This window comes from Siniperca chuatsi, linkage group LG8 (genome assembly GCF_020085105.1).
Source record: "Siniperca chuatsi isolate FFG_IHB_CAS linkage group LG8, ASM2008510v1, whole genome shotgun sequence".
Taxonomy (NCBI): domain Eukaryota; kingdom Metazoa; phylum Chordata; class Actinopteri; order Centrarchiformes; family Sinipercidae; genus Siniperca; species Siniperca chuatsi.
In genome coordinates, this window is record NC_058049.1 from 27,948,806 (window position 1) to 27,961,475 (window position 12,670).

Here is a 12,670-nt window from a genome sequence, read left to right on the forward strand (position 1 = left end):
TCAAGGCAACATAGTGGTGCTTAAATTTTCACATTGTTTCTTTTCTTGTCTTTCTTTTTGAGTTGACCTATTGACCTGTCCTATTGTTTAATGATGTATCCACTGGACTCTGCTGCCCTCTATAGGCTTTCCTCAAGACAGTACCACAGTGAGAGAAAGAAAATAGAAAATGAGAGAGAGAGAGAGAGAGAGAGAGAGAGAGAGAGAGAGAGAGAGAGAGAGAGAGAGAGTTGCATATGTGAAAATATTGAGGAAGTGGCAGTGTACCATAGCGGAAATCACAATAATTGAGACAATAACGGACACTATCAGCATCCAGCCATGCAGCCACCACCCAGAAAGGTAAGATAGTTCTGAGAGTCTAATGTAGAAGAAGAGTTGATATTAATGTATTAATGTTGATATTAACATTGAAGAGTGCTTACTGCTTACCGCACTCTAATCAGAGCTGAATATCATTCCCTTAAGATCAAACATTTTCTTTGTTTTTCCTGCAACCCATAACTCATTTTACAATTTATAATTGGAAGCATTTGTCATTTAGTTACACATTGTATGATTGTGAGAGAGAGAGAGTGAGTTACATAAACCTGTTGAGCAACGTCTTCTGGAATTTATGAAGGCTTTTTTCGTAAATATATTAGCTTATAATGTTTGATACCTGAATGTGTAGCCTGTTTTGTCACTTTTGATGTAGGCTACCTGCTTTCAGATTTTCAGCTAAGTTAGGCGCAGGTACCTATCTCCTGTCACACAGACAGAGACAGTGTTTCCTACATATAGTTATGAAATGATAGAATTCACTTCTATAACTACAGAACAATATTCTAGTGGGGTAAAGGTCACATATAAATCCAATGAGATATCTCATTGCGATTAATTGTGAAACAGTATAATAGTAAATCATTACTAACAGCCAGTCCACTGGTGTTTGATAAACACCAAACCTGACTGATGTGAGTGGTACTGGTGGAAGAAGTACTCAGATATTTTACTTAAGTAAAATTAGTGATACTACAGTGTAGGAATATGAGTACCACATTCAAAATTTTACTTAAGTAGAAGTACAGTATTAGCATACAGTACAAAGTATTAGCATCAAAATATACTTAATGCACCAAAAGTAAAAGTGTTCATTATGCAAAGTGGCCCATTTCAGAATAATGTATTATTGCATCATAATTACTGATGTACACATTAATGTTGCAGCTGTTAAAGGTGGGGCTAATTTAAATTATTTTCCCAATATTTCCCAATAAAGTCTAATCTTATCTTAACATATAATAATACATCATAATTTATTAGGGTTCAAACCGCGAAGCAGTAGAACCCTATTGAGTTTGTGCCGGGGTTTTTTTTTTTTTTTTGACTCAGCTCAAATTGCTGTGAGCGAAAAAAGGCCTGAACATTGCCGTTTGCGGCTATATTTTAAAAATTATATTTTTAATTATTAATCTGAATCTGAAAGGTACCTGGTAGTTATCAAATTAATGTAGTGCAGTCAAAAGTGCAAAATGTGTACTTTGTATTAGTATAATAGAAGTATAAAATAGCAGAAAATGGAAATACTTAAGTACAACTAACTTAAAATTGTATTTAAGTACAGTGCTTGAGTTAATTTACTTACTTACTTTCCACCACTGCTGATAGGAATTTTTCGGTGAGTGTTTAGTGATATATAACATTTTAACTGTTCCTGTTTGTGTGTGTGCATGCAGGTAAAGGAGAGCCAGCAGGTGAAACTGGTGTTCTCAGAGCAGCTCAGCAAATTGCAGACAAAACAACATCAGGACAGTGAACTGCTGGAGGAGATCAGGTACTCTCTGTGCCTCACCAGAATGTGGATATCTGCATTAAATCCTCAGACAGAGAGGGTGATAGGCAGAGAGATCAATACAGAAACTGAGAGTGAAAGCATGTTAAATTACATGTCCGTTGATGTTGTGTGTTGTGTTTTTCTGTGTTCCCCAAGGTCCTTCAGTAAGCAACGGGCAGCTATAGAAAAAGAGTATGGTCAGGTGAGTACAAATAAGCTATTCTAGTCCACTATTAGTTCTATTACTGGAAACTTTCTTTTTTTTTTTTTTACTGGAAATGCTCATCATTTATTGATTTGAGGTTGCATACACTACCTGAGTGCTGTGTTGTTGTTTGTTGCCTCTTGTGACTCTGTGTGTACAGTATGTGTGTGTCAGTATGTTTCAACACACTGTTATGTGTTTTTTTGCACCATGGTGGAGAATGTATCACATATGTATGTGTGTGTGTGTGTGTGTGTGTGTGTGTCCACACTACTGCTAAAAAATGCAAATGCATACCCAACTTTATGGGAGTGGAATAGAGAAAAGACAAAAAAAGCATCATGCCGTTTCCTGAAAAACCATACTTTACAAATAATTGCAGTTACCCAACTGAGTCATGAAAATGTCTGACATTTTAAATAATTTACATTGACAAATATCCAGAATTTTAGATTTTCTTTTTCATGTTTATTACAAGCAGTTACCCAGTTCCCATTTTTACAAGATGTTGGAGCCATGAGACAAAATTGAGAGGTACTTTAAACAAGTCTACAGCCATGCTAGCGATTCTGTGAGGCTGTGATACACAGTTGTGCTTTGAACTAAATGCTAACATTTGTTAATAAGCACTAAAGTACACTAAGTGCAGCTGATAGAGGCTCATGGAAATGTATTTTGACCTGATGATGGTGTGTCGCTACAAAAATATGTTATATCATATTAAGGCAAAAGCAAGGCCAATACAATAATGATAATAGCAAATCAAAGAGGTAACAAATAATAATAAACATTAGTAATTGAGTATAGTTTCATGCAAGTTTAGAGACAAAGAGGTCAGAATGAAATGACATGAAAACCAAATGTACTCATGAGGCCTTGCTAGTTGTTGATGTAATACAAAATAATGTAAGGCATTGTGGGTACTGTAATCCTTGTTATTACAAAATCATGAGCTAACCTTATATGAAAAAGCCCAATGTATATGTTTGTCACACTAGTTGTAACTGTGTGTCTGCAAATGATAGTGAGGGAATGCAAATACCAAAATAAGGCCCACCTGGTTCTCAGTTAAAACACCTTGTGTCTTCAATAAACTACATTTTACTGTCTTTTCTTGGGGTTGTGATGCAGTGGTAAACTGTGCATTTTCAGGCTCTTCAGAGGTTAGCTGTCCAGTACCAGAAAAGAGACTGGCAAAGAGGAAATACAGATGCTATCACTTCTGGGTAACTACACATATTGTACACAGCCTTCTCATCTCTTTTCTTTCAACGTCATTTTCAGTAAATATGGAAAGTTGCGTTAGCCTATATACAGTTAGTGTAGTTTCAACAGGTTTGCCAAGAACAATGGTTGATTTTGATATCACATATTGTTTATGTAAATAAACTGAGTTGCTTTAAGGTGATAATGCATGATAGTGATACAAACTCCAACTCCATGGCACTGAGTCAATAAGTTTTCCTATATTTGGACACCTTGGAGGCTTGGAGGCTCTGCAATGGCATCTTACTTAGGAAATAAACAGTAGATTGTGTTTAATAAGCTAACTCAAGACAAACAACTGGACATACTTGCATGACTTATCCTTACTTATCCTTGTTGCAGGCCAAAACTATAACAGGTTGGTCATAGCCAAATATTTTGTCTTGATGCTGGCCAAGGATCAATTTGGTACATATGACTGTTCATACTAGAAGACTGCTAACGAATATATCCGTCCTATTATCTCAACGTTGCTCACAAGGTCAGGACCATAGGAGGGCAAACAGGGCCACCATAGCTATCTCACAGCAGGCAGAAGTCGAAGATGACTCTGCTAAAAAGCAGAAACTGTCATCCTACCAGATTGGTCATCCTGTTAGCTAACTTTTTAGCTACATTTTCTGGTGTCTGAAAAACATGAAACAACGGAGGGGTTAGGACTGGACCAGTAATATCACATGAGAAAAAATATAGGGTAAGGCCTGGAGCAGGAACATGACAATAGCTACAAGTATTGTAAGTACTAGAAAATGCCAGTGTAGGCATGTGTGTCAGTGTACATTTAGGCAGTTAATTTTTTTTGTTTGAAACCAAAATTGGAAAAACAGAGCTGTTTTTCCTTTTTTGTTGTCAGAATCAAAAAACAAAAAATGAGAAAACCATATTTAAAAAACTTTCCAATTTTGGTTTTTGCAAATGTCTTTTATCCTTTTTCATTTTTGAATTGAAGAATGAAGAAAGGCAGACAGGTGACATGGAAGTAAAAGTAAATACTGTATATCAAAATAAAAGCCAAGAGGATAGAATGGCCATTCTATGAAAGTTTAACGTTACGAAAGCACAGGATCTATACCAGGATGTTTTTGTTTTGTTCTTTTTATTTAGACATGAAATATCTTTTATCCAAAAAGTGTATGATATATTATTTAGTTGCATAGCGTGAGTTAATATAGGGTTACTTTTGTGTCCTTATTATGCAATCAAACAGAATAAGTTTGCAAAACTATCGACACTGCAATCAAAAAATGTTTTATTCCAAGTCAATTAAATGTGTGATTAAAAATGTATTAATGCGAATCAAAACGTTTGTTTGCAAATCCGAAAGTATTGTTTGCAAATCCAAAAGTTTTGTTTGCAAATCCAAAGGTTTTGCTTGCTGTTGAGCTGAATCTCGAGGGCGGGACCTACGCTGAAAGATGTAAGACACATCTATATTGGCCAGTCTCGATCTGAGTGACAGCTTGGCAACATTCACTGTTAGTAAACGAGAGAGAGAGTTTTGAAGTCCATGGAGAAGACATAGCGGGAGTGGAGAAGACAGAAAATCAATGCGCAGGTATATTTACGCTTAACTTCCATCTTAGTAATAGCAAGAATGTTATGTTTGAACTGGTGCATATAGATTGCTTTTGTTTAATGATCTGCGATATTGTTGGGTTAAAAAATACATATTATTTTGTCAGCCTGTAGCTTCTAGCTTAGCTCAATTAGCTAGTCACTCATCATAGGTACGTTATGTGCCCAGGCTGCCTATTAGCCTGCATGACGTTGTACATGTACTGTATCTACTAGTTAACTAGACTATTTGTGTTCAACAATCTAACCTTTTGTTATATTTATGATGTGCTGTATTATTTTATCAGCCTGTAGCCAGCTTAGTTAACGTTAGTCACTTTCTCGTCTTAGGTGTCACGCCAGCTGTATGGCATACCATCCACCATTTTTATGCGCGTTTTCAATTTTAATAATAGCGGCAGACGAAAACATCAGATCTGTGTGGAGCGATGAGGAAACTGTAACCTTCTTCACATTAACACATGAAAGAAACATAACTGTCATATTTCTATCGTGTTTTATACATTGTTTTTTCACCGCTTGAGGTTTGATTGGCGCTCACTCAATTACGTCATCTTGTTGCGCTATTCTGCAATGGTATAATGGCACCTGACTGGAGCACTGGCACCACCTACTGCTTATCTCGATAAACCAACTTCTCATAATCACGTTATGGTATCAGAAATCAGAATCAGAAATACTTTATTGATCCCCTAGGGGAAACTCTTTAGCTACGGCAACAGGCAGCATGCATGTTGGCGCTTGCGCACTAACTGAATGGATGGATGGAAACGAGCATTCATTCGCATTTTCTTTTACCAATTTTGAGCCACCTACTGAAATTACCTTTGGGAATATGGTTGCTTAGCTTTATAAGTATGGGAATGTGTAGTAACACTGTATTATTGATATTACTGCTGGTGAAAATGGCTTAAATAAATACTTAACGTGAGGTATTACGGACAGACAGGCAGGGGACACTGATATGGAAACAGATGGTTGTTTATTGTATTACAGCCAGGTAAGACAGGTTTGCACGTATGGAGATGGGGGAGTCTGTTGGAGGGAAGACTCGCTGGTGTGGAGATTGCTGGTGAAGGAGAACGCTGGAGAAGGAGATCGCTGGAAAGGGAGATATGCAGAGTAGCATGGGGAGTTCTTGTATCAAACGATGTCGGACCCTGGCTGAGGTGAGTGCTAGGTTTTTATGCTGGCTGTGATTAGGTGCTGATGGGGAGCAGGAGTGTGATAGGGAGCAGGTGTGGATGATTATAAGGTTGGTGAAGCCTGGCGTATCCGTGACAGTACCCCCCCTCCACGGCCAGCTCCTGAGGGCCGAAAAACCCTGCTGACGTGATGATTGTCCTCCACCAGGAGGTCCAGCAGAATTATCCTTTAGACAGTGGTGGAATGTAACTAAATACATTTACTCAATTCAATGTATTTTTTAAATTTATTTATATAGCGCCAATTCATAACAGAAGTTGTCTCATTGCACTTCTATAGAGCAGGTCTAGACAGTACTCTTTATAATATTATTTTCAGAGACCCAACAATTCCCACCAAGAGCAAGCACTTTGGTAACTGTGGCAAGGAAAAACTTTCTGGGTTGAGAGAGAGAGAGAAAGAGAGAGAGAGAGAGGGAGGGAGGGAGAGAGAGAGAGCAAACAGTAGCACATTGCAAATTCCACATAATTGTAATTATCATAATTGTAGTAGCGGTTGTCGAGAAGGAACATGGGAGCAGTAGGAAGCCAGCAATCATAGATCCAGACTCTGTATCTCTGGAGGCATAAATACCTGTACTGTACTTAAGTACAATTTTGACATACTTGTACTTTACTTGAGTATTTCCATTTAATGCTACTTTATACTTCTACTCCATTACATTTCAGAGGCAAATAGTAGAGTACTTTTTACTCCACTACATTTATCGTTACCTTTCTCATAAAAAACATGATATACTTATATGATGCAGTACTGTGCTACTAATCTACCCAGTGGTATACAAAGTATCTAAAATTGGCTCCACTGCAACATTGAAATATTCTTACATGTATTTCTACTTTTAGTAAGTAAGTAAAGGATTTGAGTACTTCCTCCACCACTGCCTTTAGACACACACAAAGTATGAATTCATGTTTGATGTAATGTGTTGATTGATATATTATGTTAATGTGCCTCCAGTGAGCTTAATGCTCATTAGGCCAAGAGCATTCAGTTAGTGCATTTTACCTATTTGTTTAAAATTGTCTTTTATGTAGTTCTGCAGTAATACAAATACACTAACACAGTAAATATACAATTGTGCATATATAGAACTTGCCAAGCACAGTCACTCATGTGAGCTAAAATAATAGTTTTAATATTTGTTTTTACATTGTTGGACAGTACCAGTTCCAATGACATTTATCGATTTAAATATTAAAGACTTCAAATGCTTAAAACCCCAAAACATGTCTGTTGGAATTTATACATTTATAAATATTTATACATATAAGCTCCTAGGTAAGATATCAGGTATAGGTGACAAAGGGTTACTGTTAACTGTTTACAGTTACCATTTAGCTGTCTGGGGATACACATATGGATGTGTACCAAAAAAGTAACGGTCCACCTTTTCTTTTACCTCTGTTATCATTTCATCATCCCTCCAGACTCTTTCAACTGTTATGACCTCCTCAGTGTCAGTAATGAAATCGCACGAGCTCAATCCAGTTACTGCCGATTGACCTTCAACCTGCCAGTAGAATTTATAGAAAATTTGGTACCATCAATAGAGAGTTTGGGGTATGCTGGGGCATCAGTGGGTTTGACATGACTTGTGGCCACAACAGGAGGACACTGATAATAAATAATAAATTAAACTTTATTTTATTAAATAAACAGACAGCTCAGGTAAGATCAGGATATGATATGACAGTGGTGAACCTCGTGGCACAGGTACAAACCTGGAGTCATCCAGTGAAAGCTCAGACAAGCCATGCAGCACCGAGGATATTAGTGGTTGGGCTCTGAGGCTTTTTAGTCCTTCCCTAAGGGACAACACTGATGGGTCGGGGGGGATACTGAAACAAATTTAGCATAAAAAACCATGAATGTTAAAAGTACAGGTATTAAATTCATCATCCTTCCACACTTCTCTTGCAAGTTTAAATTGGTAACATACAACAATATGATCATGAATACACAACAGTATATATAATATAACCAAAATGACCAACCTCTAGTGGCCTCAGTAATTATGACTAGATAAAAGGAGGAAGTCAGATGAGGAAGTATAAAGAGCATCAACGTGCATAGATGTGGTGGATGGATGGGTGAAACACTGGACTTTCATCTGGGAGCTTGGGGTTCAGTTCAAGTTACCCTTATTTTAAATTACGTATGTAAGTTATGTAACCTACGTAAGTTAGGTCACGGGATTTACTTCACGTGACTTGCGTGTTTACGTCACGTGACTTACTAACGTAACTTAATTATTTTAACAGTAACCGTGAGCTTTTCCTAAACCTAACCTAGTAGTTTTGGTGCCTAAACCTAACCAAACTACGACTGTTTCACAACGTTAACCACATGTTTATTGAAATCGTTATGACGACGAAAGTCTGGTACACCTGTTGTTGTTTGCTGGACATTAGTGGGTTTATGCACGAAAAATGGTGCATTACTTTGCGTAAGATATCTACGAACCCTTGTATGAGGATATGTTGACCTGCATCATGCAATAATGGGCACTCTGAAACAGCATGGCCACAAGATGGTTGCATAGGGCTTTGCCTGCTGCACAGGTGCACGATGATCCATTCAACTGAATAGACTCTGGCCAGCTTGGAAAACAACATATAGTAAAGATATAAAACTTTATTTGACTACAAGAAATTTCATCTATTATTTTTAAAATCATAATGTGCATTAAGGTGCATAACATTAAAATTTGATCATACAGAGCATAAATGTTATTAACAATTGATTCTGGTCATGCACAAGCTGTAGAATACTGAAGGACAATACTGGAAAACAAGTAATATTTTATCTCTTATTTCCCACAATGACAACACCATGACCACATTTGAAGAAATAAACCAATATCCTACCTGGGCCTGTGATCTGCCAAGTTGGTTTTCCATTCAATAATATGTTAGCTATGTATTTAAGCCCCCCCCCAGTAACATCAATAATACAGTGTTACTACACATTCACATTACTATGAAGCTAAGTAACCATAAAGCCACATTCCCAAAGGTAATTTCGGTTGGTGGCCCAAAAATCGACAAAAGAAATGTGAATGAATGCTTGTTTCCATCCACTACCGTAATGAGATTATTAGTAGTTGGTTTATTGAGATAAGCAGTAGGTGGCGCCAATGCTCCAGTCAGGTGCCATTATACTATTGCAGAATAAGAGGGCGCAACAAGATGACGTAATTGAGTGAGTGCCAATCAAACATCAAACGGTGGAAAAACAATGTAGAAAACACGATAATTCAATTCAGTTTTATTTATATAGCGCCAATTCATAACAGAAGTTATCTCATTGCACTTTTCCTATAGAGCAGGTCTAGACCGTACTCTTTATAATATTATTTACCAACAGATCCAACAAATCCCACCATGAGCAAGCATTTGACGGCAGTGGCAAGAAAAAACCTCTTTTAAGAGGCAGAAACCTTGGACAGAACCAGACTCAATGGTGAGCGGCCATCCGGCGCTGCCGTGTTAGGTTTTGAGAGAGAGAGAGAGAGAGAGAGAGAGAGAGAGAGGTTTTGGGGGAGGGGGAGGCACAATGCAAATGCCACCTAGAATTTTTAAAATAGTAGTAATGTAATTGTAGTGTTAATATTAATAAATTAATAATAATAGGAATGACAGCTATAGGAATAATAATGACAGTATTAGCAACAGAGCCAATAACAACAACTGCAGCAGCAGTTGCCGAGCAGGCACACAGGGGCAGCAAGTGGCCCACAACCACAGATCCAGTCTCTGCAGCTCCGGAGGCAGAAATACTTGCTGAAAGCGACAGAGGGAGAGAGGAGAGAAACGAGAAAGTATAAAACTATGGGAGAGAGAAGATGTTGAGTTAGTAACATGCAGTAATGGGATAAAAATGAGTCTCCTGGCAGTCTAGGCCTATAGCAGCATAGCTAAGGGATGGTTCAGGGCTCACCCAAACTAGCCCTAACTATAGGCTTTATCAAAAAGGAACGTCTTAAGCCTACTTTTAAATGTGGACATGGTGTCTGCCTCCCAAACCCAAATTGGGATGTGATTCCACAGGAGAGGAGCTTGATAACTGAAGGCTCTGGCTCCCATTCTACTTTTGGAGACTAGTAAGTAACCCTGCATCCTGGGAGTGCAGTGTTCTAGTGGGGTAATATGGTATTATGAGATCTTTAAGATATGATGGTGCCTGACCATTAAGAGCTTTGTAGGTAAGGAGAAGGATTTTAAATTCTATTCTGGATTTTACAGGGAGCCAGTGCAGAGAAGCTAATATTGGAGAAATATGATCTCTTTTCCTAGTTCTTGTCAGTACACGTGCCGCAGCATTCTGGATCAACTGGAGAGTCTTAAGGGACTTATTCGGGCAGCCTAATAATAAGGAATTGCAATAGTCCAATCTAGAAGTAACAAATGCATGCACTTGTTTTTTGGCATCATTTTGAGATAGGATGTGATTTTTGCAATGTTGCGTAGGTGAAAGAAGGCAGTCCTTGAAATATGACATTTATGTTTGTTTCATGTATTAATGTGATGAAGGTTACAGTCTCCTCATCGCTCCACACAGATCTGATGTTTTCGTCTGCCGCTATTATTAAAATTGAAAACGCGCATAAAAACAGGTGGATGGAAACCCACACAGCTCAGCTAGTGTGACACCTAAGACAAGAAAGTTACTAACGTTAACTAAGCTGGCTACAGGCTTATAAAATAATACAGCACATCACAAATATAACATAAGGTTAGATTGTTGAACACAAATAGTCTAGTTAACTAGTAGATACAGTACATGTACAACGTCATGCAGGCTAATAGGCAGCCTGGGCACATAACGTACCTATGATGAGTGACTAGCTAATTGAGCTAAGCTAGCAGCTACAGGCTGACAAAACAAAATGGTTTTTTTTAACCCATTACAATATCACAGATCGTTAAACAAAAACAATCTACATGCACCAGTTCAAACATAACATTCTTGCTAATACTAAGATGGAAGTTATGTGTAAACATACCTGCGCATTGATTTTCTGTCTTCTCCGCTCATGCTCTGTCTTCTCCATGGACTTCCAATCTCCCTCTCAGATCGAGACTGGCCAATAGAGACATGTCTTACATCTTTCAGTGTAGGTCCCGCCCACGAGATTCAGCTCAACAGCAAGCAAAACTTTTGGATTTGCAAACAAAAGTTTTTGATTCACGTTAATACATATACACATACAATAACAAATTTATTTTACTTGCAATATAACATTTTTTGATTGCAGTATCGATAGTTTTGCTTTTAAATAAATGTTTTGATTGCAGTACGATTGCATACTAAAGACACAAATGTAGCCCCATAAATTTATAGCCTAATTAATTATATGTGGAAATAGCCTGTGTGGTCCAAAGTGACCAGCAGAGGTCCCCACATGTTACCAAATTATTATTCCCCGTTTCACATCGTAATAGGCTACCTATAACTTCATAACTTCACAGTCTATGACATGATCAAGCTAATGTTCACTAGCCTACACAACAACCTTAATTCTGGAATTTATCAGTCCTAAGATATTAAGTTAATAGCCTATATGATTATTGCACGGATATATTCAAGACCAGGACACATCTGCATTTTCCCCCCAAGTCTGCTAAACGTGACAAATGATAAACAGGCTCACCTAAACTCGTATCTACTTTTCCGAGGAACTTGCGTGAACCTCAAAGAAGAGGACATGAGCTCAGACAAAATTAGTGTTATCTTTCAGGTAAATCGAGGGTGTTGATTAGTGGTCTTCCGAAATGGACCTGTGGCTTTCTTATCTAAACCTGATATGTATATATTAATTTTCAAAGAACAGACCCGTGCCCGGTCTTGATCCGAGCCGACACAAGGAGAGATTCCAGCCGAAACACACGGCAACAATGAGTGGCTATAGTAAACAGTAATAATGCAACCTCACATGTATCATTTTGGATTCCAAAATGGTAATAAATGGCTATCAGAATAAGGACTGTCTGACATGCTGCGTTTGCGACCTTAATTCTGTTATATTCAGTTTGAACCCAAAATTAAATCAATTAAATCAACAGCCGGTAGAATAGATTAATATTATAGAGTATTGTAGGTGGGCAGATAACCGGAGCCCACTTTGATAACCACTGCTTTAGACAACACTATTTGGGAAGGACCAGACAGGCTATTTCCACATATAATTAATTAGGCTATTAATTCACTCTATGCTACTAAATAATATATCACACACTTTTTGGGTAAAAGATATTTAATGTCTAAATGAAAAGAACAAAACAAAAAAGATCTTTATTTATGTAGCCTATGTATGCATTTATTTATTTGTCTTCTAACATTACTCTGTTATAGACCCTGCACTTGCATAATGTTACACTTTTATAGAATGGCCATTATAACCTCTTGGCTTTTATTTTGATATATTTACTTTTACTTCTGTGTCACCGGGTCAGGTTTTTTTTTTCTTCAATTCAAAAAGGAAAAATGGAAATGAAAAGGTATTTGCAACAAACAAAACTGGGCCGTGTTTTAAAATGTGGTTTTCTCGTTTTTCCTTTTTTTGATTCTGACAACAAAAAAGAAAACTGGCTCTATTT

General features: G+C 37.5%; 1 protein-coding gene across 3 annotated transcripts in view; it reads left to right on the forward strand.

Moving 5' to 3' along the window:
* Positions 1 to 246: 246 nt before the first annotated feature.
* The window catches only part of LOC122880149 (F-BAR and double SH3 domains protein 1-like), a 61,843-nt gene continuing 49,419 nt past the window's right edge, over positions 247 to 12,670 (forward strand). For all 3 annotated transcript variants that reach the window (XR_006378837.1, XM_044204971.1, XM_044204972.1), the window contains exons 1-4: positions 247 to 342; positions 1,719 to 1,816; positions 1,973 to 2,018; positions 3,174 to 3,247. Coding sequence is in view for 2 of the 3 variants with exons in the window: in XM_044204971.1 (XP_044060906.1) it covers positions 322 to 342; positions 1,719 to 1,816; positions 1,973 to 2,018; positions 3,174 to 3,247 (239 nt within the window). In the remaining variant the exon portion in view is untranslated. The remainder of the gene's footprint in view (positions 343 to 1,718; positions 1,817 to 1,972; positions 2,019 to 3,173; positions 3,248 to 12,670) is intronic.